Raw genomic sequence first — 20,227 nt, 5'->3', positions numbered from 1 at the left:
GTCTAGGAGCAGGGCTGTGCAGCTCCCCACGCGGCGATGCCCCAAGGAGCCCATCCGAGCTGCATCCCGCGCTGCCGTCGCGCTCAGGCACCGTCCCGGCCCGCAGGCGTCAGCGGCGACGGCTCCCTTTGGGGCACAGCTTCCCCACAGAGGCTGCTCTGGCATCTTCACTGTATGCTGTGAAATCTGAAACCGCAAGGCCTTACCTATTCAGCCCCAACGTATCCCAACATGCTCTTCCCGTAAAAAGGTATTGTCCAATTATTTTTGTCCATCTGATGACCCACAATTAAGCTACACAAACATCAGTAACAACAAGATAATGTTGCCCACGCTGCATACACTGCTATAACAAATACTAATTAAAGTAACGCACTGAAGGACAGCAACTTTTAAAACCACTGGATAAAGTGAAACCTACTCAGCTAATGGGAGCAGCATTGACTTCATCTCATACGGGCACAAATGCAGACACCAGATTGGAGGATATTACTGAAATAATAGTGTGTCATGGATGATACCAACACAAACACAAGCTGATTTTCTCTCTGTGACTCCCCCCTTGCAATGCTGCACAGTTCTCGTACAATCATATATTCCCAAAGGGGATATTCTCCAACTTAACTATCAATGTGAGTCTAAAAGCCTTTTTGACAGCCTTTAAATTTCCTGGTCCAATTTTTCCCCTGTTGGCATTGAAATGCATCTTTCACATGGCATTAAGGGCCGTATCCACTAGCAGTGGCTCACACCACACTGTCCCTCCTACTCCTCACTTTATTGAGAGAGTTTCAGCTCCGCAACTGCGTTACTCCCAAACACTTGCACAGAACATGCTGACCACCTTCGAGGATAAAACTAAGGACTAGGATCATCATCATTAGCATTAGCAGCAAGAATTAAACCCATGACATGCAGATCCTCAACTATATAAAATAAGCCAGAATAAAACAACACCTCCCTTGATGTTCCAGGGCTACCATGCTCTGCGGTATTAATCACACAACAGAACTGCCACAGAAACAAAGGTCCTTTCCATGGTGCTGCTGTCCTTCAAGCAACATGCTGTGTGAACACTCAGACCTTGCAAACAGAAAACGTGGCCAACACCTGAACTTATCAGATATACCAGAACTCCAAAGCACTTCAGTCCGGACTTCATTGCAAGACCATTCCTTCCATCACGTTTTCTTTTACAGGGCACCGTCTGCTTCTGCTAAGCCTGACTCTCCTTAAGTGCCATAAACACAGATTAACATCATCTAATCAACTATCAGATCTTATTAGTTAACAGAGATAAGAAAATCCTAACTGCATCCTCACTTTCACCAGTGCACATGCTAACCATAAGACTAGAAGGGTTCAACACACATTTTTAAAAATGGTACCTGAGTAACACCAGAAGTGAATGGAAAAGAAAGAAAAATAATTCAGCCCAGATGAATGACAGTATTTAAATTCAATAAACCTTCTTTATAAGAACATAGGAAAAAATGAATATAGTTCTTACCTGCACTACTTCTACTCCTCTTTTCCTGGAAAAGAAAAAAAAAAGAAGAGTTATTTTGGGAAATGTGGGGAAAATATATATCAAATGTTAATGAAAAGGGGTTGCTTCGCACTAGACTGCGAACAACGAAAGTCTGCACTAATGCACCCGATTCAAATCCAGGGGCGCCCGTGCTGAGCCGCACGCTGCCTCCGCAGCGCAGAGCGGGGCCCGGCGTCTCGGGGAGGTCCTGCTGCCCCGGCTCTCCCGCCCTCCCCTCCCCGGGCGCGCGAGCGGCGCCGCGGAACTCGCCGCGCGCGGGCACGTCTGCGCTGGCGCGGATGCGCAGGCACGCGCCAAGAACACGCACAGCGCCCTGGCGCGCTCACCTGCCTACACACCTGCCATGCCCCGTCTCCTCAGTGCACAGGACTCTTCCCACCGCTACACAGATACTGAATGATTTACATCTACCCAGGGAACTTCCAGGTTGTTCCAGGGCTTGTTGTCAGGGCAAGCCCAAGATGCCCCGGCCAACTCCACAGCCAACCCAGGAGCGCGAGCAGAGGTACCAGCTCCGGTCAGCTCCAGGACACGCAGGCAGCCCTGCAGATGCAGCACCTCCGCATCACCCAGCTGCAGCCGTGCATCCCAAACATGCCCTCACACGCCCACTGCTCCAGAGGGACTGCGTATCCCGGGAACGGCTCCTCACAAATCTACAGTTATTCGAGACCCCAGCTACTGCTCTGGCGCTGTGTCCCAGGGGCCTGAGGGCAGAGGCCTCCGCGGAGGGGCTGCCGCGCCGCACTCCCACTTCTCCTGTGGAGCTGGGCCCAGGAGAGGCCAGCGAGGGACACAAGCAGGTGCACGGGTGGACACGGGTGGGTTCATCCCTGCAGGATGAGTCTGCGTCCCCTCCAGCAGCAGCCAGGCTCCCCGCTCCCCGCACACGAAGCGGCCCCAGCGCCGTGGGGCTCTGGGGTGAAACAGGACGCAAACGCAGGGATGCAACAGGGGCAAATGCAGTGTTTTTGCAATACCCTCTCCCAGGCATTGGGGAATCTGGACTTCAACAACAGACTTGTGGTCACTCTGTCTCCTGGGGAAGCAGGGTTCAAATACGTGGGGTTTGCCAGGAAGGCACAACCCTTTGAAGGGTACTTTGGCCATACTACGAATAGCTCTAGCGGTCCTGAGAAGTCAGGGACAAGAGGCTGCAGAGGCTGATTTGCCCCACACCAAAACGCTGGGAACCACAATTGGCACAGCCAATTTTAGGCAAACCTGCAGACAAGGCTGGTCTGCTCAGCGCGGGTGAGACAGACTCAGGTACACGCAGCCAGGCAGGACTCGGTCACTGCATCTGACAAGTCATCAAGCAAAACACCTCTCTGTTTCAGAGCCCCTGGCAAAGGGCCCAGCCATCTCTGCTCAACGCTATTTTCCCAATACATGCGCACTACTTAAGTGTATTATAACTGTCTTTTCATTGTGAAGACAGGAAATCTAATCTAAGAACCAAAAGCCGCAGCAAGTACAAGCCTGGAATTTCTTGTCCTTTTTCCTGCTAAACTCACATATGAAACCAAAGGCCCTTTTTGCAGAGGTCACAAAGCAGGACTGCAAAATCTGTCCACAGTGACTTTCTATCTAAGTGCAACTGTGTTGTTGTCCAGAGCTGCGACTGCTGAATACACAATAGCTCCTCCAGTTTTCTGCCCAATACAGTAGGTCTTTCTTTTGGAAGGTCATTACAAAGATGCCCAGAGGGACAGGCAATCAATCAGCATCGCTGACACAAATTGCTCCCTTTTCCACTTTCCAAGCCTGGAGTTTCTCTGGCCCAGAAGCAGCGTGCCCTGCACACCCACAGCAGAGAGCTCGCCGTGGCTCAGCATGGAAATCAAAGAGCAAACGAAACCAAGCGCCCCTTACAGAGGATTGCAAAGCCCTCTTGCACATAACGGCGGTGTGTAAACGGCAGAGCTGCCACGCGGGCACGGCAGACACCGCCGCAGCAAGTCACCTGCCGAGCCCGCTGCACGGTGCGGCCGAGCCCCGCGGAGAAGGGGTTAACAGCCAAACTGCTTTATCTTGCCTAGCCGCGTGCAAATCGTTGTTAGGCAAGAAATAATAGGCAGGGAGCGCTTCTCTGTAAATAACTGCAGCAGCCCACTCAGAAGCATTCCAAGTATTGTAAGCTACAACTTAAAATAACCAAAGCAGCTGCATTTTTGCTGTGCCTGCCCCAGCGTGAGGAGAACAACTCAGAGCGCCGCTGAAGCGGGCCGGAGTGCAGCGCCTGCTGCAGAGCCCCTCGGAAAGGCTGAGCTGTCTGCTGGGCCCGCGTGCCCTCAGCGAGCTTTGTTCTGCCCTGAAGAAGAAAAACACTCTTGAGCTGATTTCCCAAGCCACTTGAGAAGGAATCATTCCCAAGGCTTTTTATAATACCCCCCAAAATGCACTCTGCAAATTTACCGGGCCTGCTGGAAGTGGCGAGTCCTGCCCCAGCACAAAGGCAGCAGCCGGACCAGCACTTCAGTGTGTGCCAGCCCAGGAACAGCAAAGAGGTATCTGCTGCTGTGCATGAAGTCACACGTGCTTAAAAAGCTAAAGGAAGGAGGAAACCATTGGCAAGGCTGGCTTGTAGTGCTGGGTCTTCCTCTTTTTCAGCAGTGGGATTTTCCCTTTGGTTACCTGAAATTGTAACATTTCTATATTTAAACACAGGGAGAAGGGACCCTAAGAGCACACATGGTTTGGAACTAGTTAATCTGGGAAAAGTCCTGTTCACCAAATGGCGGATTGTGAATCCCCAGCACAGCCTCTCAGGCCGGGCAGGCCACGGCGCAGGGCAGCAGGACGGCGCTTTGCCAAACAGCCCGCCGAGCCCCCGCGGGACACGAGCCGCAGCCCCAGAAAAGGCACCCGGAGAGGAGGAAGCCGCCTGTGGGCCACCCAAAGTGTCACCAGCAAGGGGCCACCTGCGACGGGCGCTACGCGCACCCAGATGGATCCCCCATTACTTGTTCTGGGTGATGGGTACAGCTATAGATGGATCACCACGGCTTCACATGGTGCTTAGAAAGCTGGTAGGAAAGACACACGCTAGCTCTGCTGCCTGTGGGCTGCACTGCCTGCTGCATGGTCCCTGGGGCCGTTTCAAGAAGGGAGGACAGGCTCCCTACAAGCTATGCTGAAACCTTCACCACAGAGGAGCCAAATACATGTGAGATACTTTGACAAACCTCCAAGTGGTAAAACTAAACAGCTCATTTGCAGCACAGTTTCAATACTTTGGCCAGGCACAGCAAAGCCACAGAAACCTACTCAGGTGCAGCACAAATCCCCGGCCAGCAGCCCTGGTGCAGCCTTCCCTCACCACAGAGCTCTGCTCAGTCGTGCACTGTGGCACTTGCACAAAACTGCGGTGCTCATCGTAACCTCCTGTTGCATGAACCTGCAATACAGAGCACAGCCCAGAAGGTTACAGCTTCCCAGCTGCATGCCTGAAAGCAGTGAACCACCATCCCTGATAAGGCAGGCCTCCCCATAGGCAAGGGGGATAAAAGCCTTTATCCTGCCAGCGGACTCCATATTTCAGATAGGACAGTCTGTGGATTTAGAAAAGAATGCAATATCAAGTTACCGTTACCTCCTTATTTCATAACCTAGAATTGATGTTTTATCATAGCCACAAACTATATAAAATAGTCCCATTTACTTATTTATTCATTATCCAAAGTGAATAGTTTGGATTTAGTTTGGATTCTTCCCACTGCACCTAGGACTTGAACCCACACACCACTGTGCTAGTGAATGACTGTTAAAAACAGAAGGCAGCTACCAGGTCACATAGCTAAAATCAGCTAGCATCTCTGTGCTGACTGCTCTGGGTGACAAGCAGCAAAGTTTATTTTTCTCAGATAGCAGAATACATCACTGACAGAGTCTCCCACTTAAGGGGCACACAATAATAATAATGCATTGCTTTGATATTAAAAAACCCAAACATTTTCTCTAGAAAAGCAATATATCACTGGTGGGGAGGAGGGGATTAGGATTATTAACGAATCTGAGCAAAACCCTGCATCCACTAAGAGACTTTCCACCACATGGAAGTAATCGAAGCCCGGGGCCAGCTCCAGGCAGGCACCCCCGGAGCTCAGAGCAAACGGCAGCGCACGCTGCTCGTGGGCACCCGGGCCAGCTCCACCAAGTCGCCTTTTCTCCCCCATCAGGAGGGCACCCTGCGCTTCTCTTACTAGGTATGTGTGAGGATCCTTGTTTTTATCGTGTTGGCCATCCGGGAAGGAACCAGCTGGCATCCCCCAAACGGGGTCCGGCCTCACGCTAAAGTTAGCTGAAAGCATCTCAAATACTCCAAGACTCCGTTGTAATGGGGAGAGGGTTTGTTCGTGTGGGTTTTGGTTGGCTGGTTGGTTTGTGGCGCTAGTATTCGGTCGGTAGCATTCAGCTAAGCCGGCATTTAACTAGGATTAAGTTTTCCCAATTTAAACCCAAGCATTCCTACCTTTCAAGAAGTGTTGTCCCTTCTGTACTCAGTATTTTTGAAAGATTTATGATTGAAATGGGTCAAAAGTTAGCCTATGATGTGTGGGGATGGTTTTTTCCCCCTCATTTTCTCAGTCTCTCTCTAAAGCATCCTAAATCTTATAAAGCATCCTAAATCCACAGAAGTAAAATAAGGTAGCCTCTCATAGACATGCATCATCAGCTAATGCAGTATCAGTGAGAAAACACAACACTTAATGCTGCCAACGTGCTCTTTGCACAGGCTGCCAAAACAAACAAACAAACAAATAAACAAACAAACAAAACCCTGAAGCTTCTGGCTGTCATAGGGGATCATTTGGGCAGAAAGTCCCTGAAGGGAGGTACAACTTGTGCACTGTTTCCTTGGTCTATATTGGTTGGTATCAACGGGGAACAGTCCGAGCAGTTGGAGCCCTCATACTTTAAACACTCCAACCCCATGAGTGATTTTCACACCACTACCCCATTCACGCCTGACATCTGGCAGATCCATCTGACGCTCCGCACATCTTCAAAGCAGGATGTCATCCCACTGCCAGCTAGAAACCTGCTCCTCGGAGCACTGCGGCTGCACAGAGGGCCAGGCAAGGGACTAGAGAAGAGGAGAGCACTTTGGCAGGGCAGGCAGCAGCACCGTCCTTGAGCATCCGCCCGAGCACTGCAACGTCCCCGCCGCTGCAAACGGCAGCATCCAATTTGGGAAGCAAAGTTCAAAAGCCTTCCGAGGTTCAAGCGGGGAGAGCCACGGGAGAAAGAAACCAGACGCTTTAAGAAATGACTGTAAGGAAATAAACTGCCTTCAGTTACTAAATATTAAGACTAAATTTTAACAATGGTTTCTTGAAACACTACAGGGTTACTAATTTCAGCATTAAACAACAGCTATTACAGAAATAAAATCTGTAAATCATAAAAGTCATAAAAGCCATTAAGTCGTGAAACACAAACTGGAGAGGATCTGTTTTCTTCTTAAACTGGATTGATAGCACAGATCAGCGGTGCCGAGCTCCACATGACTCTCCTCTCGGAAGCGGAGCCCCGCGTGCAGGGAGCCCATACACCCTGCTCCCCAGCAGGGCACAGATCCTCCAGTCCCGGGGTTTTAAGAAAAGTGTGCAAAACCACCAGGAAGAAGAAAAATGATGTACATGAGCACAGGAAAAAAAAATGGATGTAATGAATTGTTTATTCTACCAGATATTCAAACATATATTTAGTAACCAATAATAAGTAATAATGCAGGGTTTGGCCTTCCAGCATAGGCATGTGACATCAACAGCCAATTCTGGCATTACCAGATCCAGTCCTCTGCTTCAGCAGGCAGCCATAAACTGCAGCCTCTTCATAAGTCAGACACTATCTTCAAAACAAACTGCTTTGACCCTGTTTCTTCCACTACAGGATATCATTACTTCAAAGGACCTTCAGATTTTCATGCGGAATCATCCCAGTCATCCTTAGGCTTCAGTACTTTTTGCCTCCTTAAGCACTGTAAAGAGCAATGATGTTGCCTCCACACCAAGCTCTTGTCTCTCCATGTCTTTAAGCACCGTACGGGCAGTATGACCCTTGGCAAAACTCAAACACGACCCATCCTTTTCTAAAGTCACGAGACGCTGGGGATGGCTTCGAAAGAGGCCCAAGAAGCAGCAGCAGAGCCGTAAGCCAGAAGCTTCTCTCCCTCCTGGGGCCAAGCATGGCACTCACCATTCGCATGTACTGCAGACTCCTACTGCAGGAGCTATTAAAGAGGTCTAGAAACATATGGACACGCTTGTGTTCACAAATGAGACAAGCAAACCCTCACACCCAAGGGTTTATAATCAGAAAGGCACTGAGTGCTGCCTATTTGAACTCCAGCACCATGATACATTCAATTGGCAGTCACATAGGTCATGGTATCATCATGGTAAAACAGTCAAGTATTTCTTCTCGGAAATTAAGTTTCTAAAACTATGTAATAACACCATTCTGAGCAGCCCTCCCTCCATTTTAACTTAAGACAGGAATTAAAAAATTCCTAGTCTGAAGTTCTCTGAAATCACAAGATAAGTCACTATGTGGCAAGGAAGATTCTGGAGACTCTGTTCTTTGTTGCAAGCAGAGCCTCAGAAATCAGGCAAGCAAATTGTTTTCATCAAGGGAATCTTCAGCTCAGAAAAGAGGGCAATCCCCTATCCACTGAAAAGCTCATTAGTTAGCTGATTGGTAATTTGTTTACTTCTGACTTTCAAGATGCTGCCAAATTGCACACACACACACACAAAAAAAAATCCCACTCCTAACTCTGCTAAAGAAAGCAAGCAGATATTAGCATCTCTGCCAGCTCCTCCAGAATTAAATTTGAATACAATGGTAGTAAAACCATACAGAGACTTGCCATGAAATGCCGTCTACACTGAAGTTGGAAGGAAAAAAGTCATGCTGATTTAATGAAGATAATTTCTGGACTGGATTTCTGGATACATCCAACACTACTCCAAACTGAAAACTAAAGGCGAACAGATACCTCCCCCTGCCCTCCACACCAGCTGAGAATCCAACAAGCAGATGCAATTCAGTTTTCCAGATAATTCCAGTTAACAAGAGAGTCTTCTCCCATGCTTAAATCAACTATGCAAACCTACACTTAACACTCCAAGTGATGGGTGTACATCCCAGACAACACAAATAATTAAATTTCTCCATTACTGGCCAAAGAAACCTGCATCCTCACTTACTTCACTTCAACTACAAAGCACGCTCTGTATGCTCAAAGAGCAAAACGTGATGGTAAGCAACAGAGCAAAATGGAATTAGAAAGGCCTGACAGAAGAGTGCTAGCTTAAAAAAGTAACCAACTGAAGTTTAGTCAAACTAAACTACAGGCTTGCTAGGACTCAGATGCTACCGTCCCCGAAGCCAGCTGAGGTGCGAGGCTCAGACTCCACCCGTGCTGGCCTCCGCGCTCCTCCTGAGGCACAGCACCTCCCCAGCCGCCGGGCTCACCTGCAAACCCCCGGACTGCACGGACGAGAGAAGCGGCTCCCTGCCCGCCTGCCCCAGGAGGCGGCATCTCTGGGGAGAGGGCCTAAGAGTCAGCAAGCGCTGAAGCAACGTGCTGGGAGTTAAACCAGAGCGCACACCTACACTTCGGCCCAAGTAGCCGAGATTTGTTTACAAACCTGAACTTCGAGCTCCACAGCCTGGGTACCAAAGGCCACCAGAAGCCTGCAGCAGCATGGAGCACAGTGCAGCCTGTGGAGCTCACCGGGGGCTGTGTCCAGCTTCTGGGTTTTGCAGCCTGTGCTTCATTCTTCACTGCCAAAATCCCCTGAACTGGCTGGTTTAAAACCGTCTCACGGGTATCTTCTTGCACTACAGTCAAAGCTAGATTGAACTACAGGCCCATTGAGATTGGAAAAGAAAACCAAAAAGAAGAGAAACGCTGAGCAGGGGAAAGAGGAGAATATTTTTTTAAATCATGATACAGGTGAGGCTGTGAAACAAAGTGAGTACAACCGTATCCACCGTTTATCCACAAAGAAGCCCCTCTTCTCGAAGGGCATAATCACTCTTTTTCTGTTTTTAAAACAGATTTTCACCTGGGAGGAGATCAGCTCTCCAAAACAGGAGGCCTGGAGTACTTAAGCCAGATACAAGCCCTGCCTTATTCTGGGCCATGCTTTACTCTCCTGCCTCACTGTTCAATGTGACCAAACATAAAATTACTCACTGTTTAATATGACTTCTAATTTTTAATACACATACACACACACCAAAGCTAGTGAAAACTTGCATACATATTTTATAGACTGCTTTCTCTCAGGATCTTAACAATTCCAAATACCCAATTATTAATGAGATAAACAGCTGCCTCCCATGCACTAGCATTCAAGGTTTCTGAGGCTTTTGAAAGATGAGCAAGGTTTACCAGGGTGTATTTTTTACTTCCTTCGGACACTACAGACTCATGACAGGAATCAAGGCATCCAAAGCTTGTTTTGTTAGTGGTTTTACCCTTAAGCAACACCCACCAGCCTTAGGCATCAAGCAATTCTTCTCTATTACTGCAAATAAGCTGCCCAGATCACAAACACAGGTTCATATTTGTGCCAACAGGTTCATTTAGGTGCACTTGTAAAGCATCCAACACGAACAACTTGCAGAGCAACTGCACCAAGATGCTAGTCATACAAATCAACTCCAATAGCATAAACTGATGCAGGAAAACAAGGTGTCTTCTTCGAGCCTCTGAAAGGTTCTCAAAAGGGTTCAGAGTTTGTGAGTCTCCCATCCACTTGATGCCTGAGCTGTTAAAAAACACCTTGAGGCACCTGTTTTAACAGTGACATGGCCTGAAGGAGAAATTTTGTCAAAATCCTCATGGCTAAATCCAAAGAATTAATTCAGACCTTTCTGGAGGGTACCTTTCATATAATGTGTTTCTACAGAGGGTTTTTAACACCTCTGGTAAGGCAACCTAAAAGCCTTCTGTGCAAGAAAAGGGATAAAAATGTCCACTAAATTCTCAGCACTAATCAAAGCTCGGAGCTGCTTGAGCTTCTAAAAAAGTCACTAAAGCAAACTTAAAAGCACACATGCTTCTTAGAAGCTGCCATTTCCAAAGCCCTCCCTCTGTTCCTCCCATCACCTCTCTCCACCTTCTGCAGGTGCTCCATTTAACTTTGTAAGTTTTACCAGAATTTTTAACTTTTACCCCCCAAAAAACAGCCTAGCATCTTGCCAGAGCCTCAGGGCTGGAATTCACATGTAGAGAAGCAGCTGGAAATGCCCTAGTGTTCAATGGGGACAGTGAGGCCAGTGTGCCCGTTCTGAGAACAAGAGGCAGCGGGAGAGGAGCATCTGCCACACAGGCTAGAGCTGCTGTTTAACCCGTTAACCCTGAAACCGAACGCTGGGCACCCACTGCCACTCTCCAAGACACTGGCAAACAGCCTTACACAAACCTTGCCAGAGTTTTATAGGGGCCAGACATCCACTGAGACATGCATGAGACATGCATTTTTTTTTCTCTCCTTCTACTTCTTGGATCTAAGAAAGACTTGGCATTTTTTTGGCAGAAGGACGAGACGCATTTAAGTTGAGCAACCTGCCATGCAAAAAGGAGTTTATTCACTTCCAGCCCAGCTTCAAAAAGATATATAGGTGTCTAAGGGGTTTCGCCATGCAAAACTGCATCATACAAACAGGAAAAGGTTAACAAGAACAAGTTCATTTCTGCTCACAAAAGAAACTCTGTTGCAACCTCTCCCCACTTCTTCCCACTTTTTGCATAAAGGTCGGCCCTAAGGCTTGAACCTGGTACAAGCCAGGCACCAAGTCTCACTAGATTTGAGTTCATTCATCATTTCTCGTTTCCCACGTTCTTGGGTGATGGCCGTTTGTGTACGTAAAGAACAGCTCTGCTCTTAAGTTATGGAACGGGAGTAATGTCATCGTTTCATAGCAATTAACAGCAAGAGTTGGAGCGAAGAAATTACTGTGGCCAATTACTTATTCTGTAACATATACGAATCTGGCATTTCATCAGCTTAAAAGGATATCCATGGAAAGACTTAGCAAGAAATGACTAATGCAACATACGTTCCTAGGAATCTTTACTCCTAAAACTCTATCAGTAAAACCTCATATAACTCATTCAGTCAGTTCCTCTGCTTTGTTTGCTCCCTTTGAGATAACATTTCAAGCTTCAATCTTCAGTTTGGGGCATTTCTGCATACAGCTATTATTTTGAAGAGGACTGGTCCGCTTAGACTCAAATTCATGTTATGTAACCCAAAAAAGGATTCATCTTTATTTTGCTACTCAGTCCCAAATACTGCATGAACCATATGTGTAGCAGATAGAAAAGCAACTAGAAAGTGAAACATGCAGCTCCACAACCCCTATTTGAAGGGAAAAGATACAGACTAACAAATACATGGTACAAATGACTGAGCTGAGAAATGGATTGCTTTCCTCCATCACAACAGGTCCAGAAGCCAGCACCAGTTAGAGCAGCTCCCCTCCACTTCAACCAATCACCATATTCCAAGAGAAATGATGTTTCTCTATTCGGAAGCCTCTTTGAGAGCCTTGCAATCGCAGGACAGCTTGGCTTCCCCCAAGTGTTACTGTCACCGTTCTGAGCACTGCGCTGAGGGGCAGCACTGCAGGGAATCGGCTTGGCCATGGGCACGACAGGAACATCATCCAGCACGGAAACGAGGAAAACGTCGGCAACGGATGCAGTGCTCGGGCATGGTCCTACTCACAGGAAAACGCGGCTGAACTGGGAATGGTAAATGGCAAATGTGGTCATGAATGACTTTAACTATCAAAGTCATTTATTAACATACTCTATATTACATTACTAAACATATAGTGTGTTAATGTTTAATTACATATAGTATGTTAAAGAATGACTTTAATTATATACACACAGAATTACATGAACAATCGATACAGGTGAGGCTAGAGAACTGGGCAGAGAGGAACCTCATGAAGTTCAACAAATGCAAGTGCAGGGTCCTTCAGCTAAGGAAAAATAGCCCATACACCAGGATGGGTTGGGGACTGACCTGATGGAAAGCAGCTCTGTGGAGAAGGACCTGGGGTCATGGTGGGCAAGTTACTGCCCCTGCTTGAGCAAGGGGCTGGGCTAGATGATGTCTAGAGGTCCCTTCCAACCTCAACCATTCTGTGATTCTGTGACGTGAATCTCAGAAAATCCAGAACCTAAAGCAGCATATCACCTGTCAGGACCAGGCAGAAGATGTGCAGATGACCGTATTCTCTCCTAACCACACAAAACACTAAAAAAGATGCCATGCTTAACATATGATTCATGTGAAATGAGTCTCTCTGCTGGTGTGCAGCTGCCCAGATGCTGCCATCAAGGACTTACCCAAACCACATTCTTCTTCCACGAATCTTAACTCAGCTTGTAAGGCACCTTTGAGCTATGCGTAAAAATCACTCATGTTGGTTCCCAGGGTAAATAATGGAAATTTTCCACTGACACGCACTTTTGCCCCTCTCTTCCTCCTCCAGAGGAAATGTCAAAACAGCAGGAGCTCATTTCGATACAAACACACACCAGAGGCAGAGCAATCTGCTTGCTGACAGCGTCCGATCTCGCGCTGATAGGACAGCGGCTGAAAGGCACGGGAGCGCCGGTGGCTGTGGCACCTCGGTCCTGCTGGCAAAGGCCCTATCATCGCATCCCCCGCGGACCCGACCCGAGGGCGGCTCCCTGCGCGACCGCAGCCACAGGCGTTACCAAAAGGTGCCAAAAGATAAGAGGGAGATTTCCTCCAGCTGCCTTGGACAGGGCTGCAACTTTGATGAGCTCGAAATCAAACTCATGTAACAAAGTAAAGCTGTGAACCTTTTAACATTAAAGCAAGGTGGGTCAGGAGGATTCCCAGAAACACACTACAAAGCTTAAGGCAAGGAGGAATCTAGGTCTTAAAGGGTAAGATCAGCCAGGGTCAGAAAAAACAAACCTGAAGCTGCAATACAGATGAAATAGTGAGATAAAAAAAAATCTCCACCACTCAAGATAGTTCCTGCACCTGAAAAGGGCAAATGGGATCTCTGGGAATCCCCATCCTGGCTGGAAAAAATTCCTGCTCCAGCGTCTAGACCACTTCAGAGAAGCCCATCTGTATGTGCACTAAATAAGTACCTATTTTGCCAAGCATTTCATTCTGCTTTACATAACACTCTACTATGTTGCTAAATAAAGATTAAAATTCTTCCTACTTCTTCCAGTCTATAGGCTTCTTGCTTTAAGCAGTAGCATATGCGTAGTTTGCCAGAATATCCATTTTCCTGTCCGGTTCAGTGGATCATTTACAGATAAATAGGCAGAAAAAAAATACAGTACTCTCTATATCATAAACCACAGCTACAACCTCTTTTTGATCCAAGCTTCCAAATATTTGAAAATGCATTTTGAAATACTTGAAAATGATAGTCAGGAGCATTGCCCTGTTTGCTTACAGTAAGTTCAGAGTATCCCATTTCTCTAAATCAGTGTTTTTATCTTTCATTCTTTTCTTCAGTCCTTCTGCAGGTATCACTATGCCCAAAACTTTTCCTTGAGCTCACCCTGAAAACATCTGCCTTGCTGTCTCCTACATCTCCAGTCCTCCCTGATACATCTTGCTCGTCTCTCACACTCTCCAAGTGCTCTAATCAATCCCACCTTTGTTATTCTCATGACTTATCCTGGACAGCAGCTTTTACACCCATCTTTTTCAGCAGCAATTGAACTAATATAATATATGGCTGCAACTTTCCCAAATTTGGCCAAGGCACATAGAAGCTGATGCAAAACATCAAAAAATGCCATTACATTTTCTAACTGGGCTACATTTTGATCCCTATTTAGATCCACTAGGAAGGGATCAAAAAGTGGATGGTTTCAATGTGCAACTGGAAGAACCAGACAGTTTCTTGGGTCTTCTTAGATTTTCTAGCAGCTGCCTGAACAAGCAAAATTGCAGAGGGCTGTTATTCAAAATCTCATTCTTCCTCTCAGGAAAGAAAGAAAGAAGAAAAAAAAAAAAAAAAAAAAAAAGCGCTAAAGCCAACACTTCAGCCCTACTGCTTTCACTTCCCTTTATGGAATTACCTAGATTGGCTGGTGCCTGCCTCTCCCTATTACAACACTGGTGTGATCACAACATGCTGATGAGTTACAAGATAACCTAAAACCCTCTGGGGGTGGTGATGGGGAAGCTGTTTCTATTCTAATCTACCATTGTCCTTATCATTGCTAAGGAGGCGGATACATCAACACGGATCCAGCGCTGGAGCCGGGCGATGCAAGGCAGACACAAAGCCAGTTGCTTCCCTTTGGGTTATTCTTGTCCAGCTCCTCCCTGAAACTCCCTCTTCAACCTCAATAATTGGCAGCAACTAATTAGAAGTAAAAATGCAAGCAGCTGATTAAATGTTGATTACATGTTTGATTAAACAGACCACAGAACAAATTTCCCTTGGACAAGTGCACTTGTTTTCTGTAGCTCGCTTCTTTTGTTTGCAGACAGGAGAGACGAGAAGGTGTGGAGATGGTGCTGTAGCTCACACGGGGATCTCCAGTCGGCTGCAGACTGCATGACATGCAGCAGGGAGGCAGCGATGCTTCCTTTGCCACGGGTTGGTTTCTAAACCAGCCATCACTGCATCCATGGGGCCAACTCCTCGTGTTCTCTCACCAGGGCTTTGACATACATGCATACAGGGAAATGAGTGCAAATATGTGGAAAAATCCAAATAAAGTAGCAGCTTCAATCCCTACTGAAGGCTCTGGGTGTCATACATGTGTCCCTGGAGAGGAGGCCTCACACGGCGCCGGCTCTGCCATCGCGGCCTGCGGCGGCGGCCAGCACCGCAGCTTCACCCGCGGGCAGCACCTCCGCAGCCAGCAGAGATGCTCCTCCTCAAAACCTTCTCCGGCCTCAGAAACAGCAAACCTGTGCTGACCTGGGGGGCAGGGTGTTGGGAAAGCTTTACCTTCTCTAAAAGGCCACAAAGAGTCACCATCTCATATGGCCTGCAGCCACACATACCTCACTGAGACATTGCATCACCATTAATCATTCCAACTGATTTCCAGGTAAGAGTGAAAAAATGGGCAGGATAATAGTTTTTTTTCCCCCCAGACTGATCTGAACCCCTATGCTTTTTCCTCCACCTGAATTCCGGCGTCGCCACCCACAAAGCACAAGCTCCAGCCCCACTCCCAGCGGGCGCTCTCGATCCAGGCCACCCAGCACTCGGGTGCTGCACCGTGTCCTCCCACCTTCCCACTTCCAACCCACAGCACAACGGCGTCCGCCTAATGGGATTGAGACCAGCCATCATTTTGCTCACTTGAGGCCCGACATCAAGGTGAGATCAGCTTCAGTGTAAACAACTAAAATGCAAACAAACCACTGAGTTGTTCAATTTTGTTTCGAAATCGAGCGCCGAAAGGCTGTAGTCAGCTTGGAAAGCACTGGCCTGCATGTTGCTCGGCTCAGCTCGCAACTTAACTTCACAGTGCAGTTCACACCAGCACCGAGTGTTACTTAAGTCACACACCCTGCTCCAGTGGTACAGAACAGATTTATTTATTTCTTCTTCTTACTTGAGGATGCTCAGTCAGATGTGATGCTGGAACTGCTTTCATACGTGCTGTTCTCTTAAAAGAAAAATGCTAGTTAGAGTAAATTTTTCAGAGAAACCTTCCCTGGTGTAAGGTAACTTCTCTACTTACATTCTTAGAGAGAGAGGAAAAAAAAAAAAAGAAAGAAAAAAAAAGTTACAATCTAGAAATGAAAGAAAAACCAGAAGCTGCCATTTTGGCCATTTAAAGCCAACGAAGAAAGAATGAATGAGTCATATGTGAAAATACAAAATAATTAATACTGGTAAAAGCAGAAGGGTTTCTTTTTCAAATATTTCTCCATAAAATAATCCACATCCTCTGTAAAATAATCTAAGGCCTAACAATCTAAGGTAAAATAATCTAAGGCCCTAAGCAACAGTCTTGCATCCTACCCCTACAAAAAGGGATTTCAGACACTTCTGACCTTTCATGTATGCTCAACTTGCCACTAAACCCCAACTCCGCACATACAGGAGAGAGATGGATTAACCACATACACAACATATTACGACCTGGGGCTGTTTCATATTCAAATACAGGTTTCTTCCCAGTTCTTCCTCAAATCTCTCCATTGAGAAACTGGCAAGGATGCTCAAGATGCAGCTGATGTCTCTCTCTACGGACAGCAACACGTTTCTTGTTCTGGGAGCTGAGGCCCCTGGTCTTGCACCTTTCTGGAAGCGTGAGCAGCTACAGGACGCTTACACTGCCAAGCAGCAGAAGTCAATGCGAACACCTGCAGCAACCACGAACCTGCTAGGTGAACAGAGGCAACAGACGCTGTGCACGATGCCTGCCAGCGCAGGCTCTCACTGAGCAGTGCTGCTCTTTCCCTTCTTCCCAGGTTTTGCAGAGGAGCTGCATATGCTCCTTCCTATAAGGTGCTGCCCCTTGAGATGTAGGGCACAGGTTTGTTTGCTGTTACATGAGACAGCTCCAAGATTAGCGCTGCAGGTTTTTATCCTAGATAAGATACTTCTGCAAGCAAATTTCACTCAAATCACTTTTACAAGGCAGATTTACATGCCAAATGCCCAGATTTTTTGCCATCTCCCATTGGAGATCCTTATCAAAATAATCAGCCGAGCAACAGTATTACAGCACCTTTCCACTTCTCTGTTGTTGTTTCCATGACACCAAAAGCAAAATCATGGTAGATCATTTAATACCTGTACAAAGATTAGCTGCATTTATCTAAAATGAACCTTACTCAGACAACTCCTCCCACGCACACACTTGAATCATATTGACCACGGTATTTTCTCCGGTGACTCTTCCACTGCTACAAACCCCTTATGCAAGCATAGAACAGCTGACAGCTACTTCCCAACAACTACGCTAGAGAAGCTTTCAAAAGTGTTCTTGAAAGCCTAGCTGATGAAGCGACCACAGCTGCAGCATGCTGCTCTAAGGCAGCTTCCACTGTGGAAACTTTCCTTCACAGCAGAAGCTTGTATTTGTACCAAAAGACCAGATACAAAGGGCTTTTAAAGGGCTAGAGTCAGAACTCAATTTTTCAAGGTATAGGTTTCATATAGCAAACAGGTGGCCTCAAAATAAACATGCTGATAACCTCTACATACTAAGTTTTCTAACTAAATGACATTCTAAGTTATGTAAGTTATATATAATATATGATACATCAGTGTCTCAACCTACCCTACACAACAACAGGAGGCCAGAACACCAGCCTCTGACTTTGGCATTCAGTATTTCAGCTGATGCTCTTTATTGTCCCACCTACTTTGCTGCTCTGCCACTTTAACCCTCACAGAGCAGTACGATTTCTGTGGACCAGATCTCTCAGGCTCACTGCTCACCCTGACCACCTCTATGCCCATCTGTCCTGTCCTCCTCTTCTGCAGAAGGAACTTCTCCACGTTGGTCCCTTGGCATTCATCACAAATCACCTACTGCCTTTGTTTGGTATTGTTAGAAACTCGATTGAAGCCACCTGCTTATTCAGGGACCAAAAGACAGTGGCCTCGTCCTTGTCTGGAGGGTTACTGTGCAGCCACCCCAGCTACTCTCTCGCTCCAGCAGCGCAAGACAGAAGTTGCAGCTGTGGTCCTGCCTTTCTGGCCTCCACACAAAGCTTTTGGGTGCCACTGGCCATTTTAGATGTCTCATAAAGTGGCACCTATGCAGCAACAACATCCCTGAATTTCATAGTTTCCTACCTACTGCTCAAGGGGATAGCTGGCTTAGCCACCCGGGACTACTACTCTCAGCAAGCAACGAGCTCAGGATGGGAACTCCAGCAGCCCTTTACCTTGTTTTATCCCTGCCCAACGGACAAACGTGCAGCTGCTCTCGATCACAGTTCTGCTCCTCTCTCCCAGAGGACGCTCGCAACTGCCCATTTGAAAAGCATCCAGGAGACAGAGGACCTTCTGACATGGTCCTAAAACACCTTCCATCTACTTTAGGGGACACACACACACTTTTACCCAAGCTTGAGAACTTTTTGCAACTTTCAGCAACCCGCATCGTTCTGCCTAGTTCTCTTTTCAGTCCCGGGCACGACACAAACTGTGTAAACGGGGCTCACCATAAAACACCAAGCTTCACCTCAAACAAGTTACCTGCCTCTGCCTCCCTTGTTTTCACCTGAGAGTGTTCAGATTAGAGCCCTCCGCTTTCACTGTCAGAACGTGGTCAGCTCACATCCTCATCATCCTAATCTGTAAAGGAACAGTGATAACTTTCTGTGCTGCTTGCCAGTTATCTAAGAGAGATTATGTGATTCCTCATGCATCAGTTTACAGGATGCATCAACATGATTCTATTTGCCAGAAGCTAAATATGCAGTCTTAAAATCTCCAAGGAGATACTGGGCATCATTTAAAGGGGAAAAAAAAAAAAAAAAAAAAAAAACATGTTTCCTGGTACAATGGTAAACATCAGATCCCTTAAAAAAAAGAAATGCTGTATAGTGATACCCGATCTTTTCATTTTTATATAAGCATGACAAAACCAAGCTAAAACTCCCTTCTGCACAGCCATCTGCCATTCAATCATTCAAGTCTTTTCTATGTTTATTACAACTAAACTCCTATATAATAAACGTGACAGAGTAAAGACTTTTTGAAGAGTCAGCCACAGTAAACAACTCCAAATATGTGAAAGAAATCGCTTCTGATAAACATTTCTTTTTTATTTCACAGCTACACAAGTAAGTTGTATAGCACCTCTTCAGAGAAGACGCTGAAAGATTTCTACCTTACAAGAGCCTTTTCCAAAGTTCTTGTATTTGTTAAAGGATTTCATCACTACAAAAAGATATCCATTAGGGTCAGATGATCAGGCTCAACTTCATTTGTAGCTTCCTAAATTTTCATTTCTTCTTGTGTTCCATAGGTTCTATGTGTCCCTCAAAAATGGCAACTCTGCTATTTCTGTGGAGTTATAAGGCCTTACTTGCGCACCTACGCAAAATGCAGAGAAAAATATAAGCAAGAAAACATCCCTCTTCACCATCACTGTCTCAGCTGGACTAAACTTCTGCACGATCGCATGGCTCCTTCTCTTCTCTCACAATTCAGCTTCTTTTTCAGCATACATTAGAAGAGTGGAGTTAAAAACATCAGTGCAAGAAAAAATTGTAGCGTGGCAAAAGTCTACATCAAAGCAATGCACTTAACCTAAAAAATATTTACCAGTTAAATAGCTCTGAGAGATTAAAGCAATTATGCGACAGCTAAAATTGTGAAAATGTTGGGGTCCTCAACAACTTGCTCAGTGATACTATTTATTTTAAAGAAATCACGGATGAGAACAGTCTAATTTTAATTTTGCACAGTGGCTTGGAGTAGATCAAGGTGAATAAAGAGCTGCTGGCAACTACCAAGACCAAATAATTAACACTTTGTTCATTCTTTGAGATCCAAAGACATTTGAGCAGTTTGCTAGCAATTCAGCCATACAACAGCATTATGAGAGTGCTTTATTATTTCCTCACTTGATAAGTGGAAAAAAAAAAAAAAAAGACAGCAGGGAATTCGCTGACTTGTTTTGGTGACAATAAAGTCTGC

General features: G+C 46.4%; 1 protein-coding gene across 2 annotated transcripts in view; it reads right to left on the bottom strand.

The window, feature by feature from the left end:
- ITPK1 (inositol-tetrakisphosphate 1-kinase) overlaps positions 1-20,227 on the bottom strand; it is a 461,734-nt gene that overhangs the window by 102,527 nt on the left and 338,980 nt on the right. The window contains exon 2 of one of the 2 annotated variants that reach the window (XM_088539706.1): positions 1,511-1,535. The exons of the other annotated variant lie outside the window; for it this stretch is intronic. Coding sequence (XP_088395832.1) covers positions 1,511-1,535 — 25 coding nt within the window. The remainder of the gene's footprint in view (positions 1-1,510; positions 1,536-20,227) is intronic. 2 annotated transcript variants of the gene reach the window in all.

Source organism: Tinamus guttatus, unplaced genomic scaffold (assembly GCF_059628265.1).
Source record: "Tinamus guttatus ecotype Peru unplaced genomic scaffold, ASM5962826v1 Tinamus_guttatus_pri_ptg000048l, whole genome shotgun sequence".
Classification (NCBI taxonomy): Eukaryota; Metazoa; Chordata; class Aves; order Tinamiformes; family Tinamidae; genus Tinamus; species Tinamus guttatus.
The sequence above is the reverse complement of the archived record's forward strand: the minus strand, read 5'-3'. Positions and strand labels throughout refer to the sequence as shown.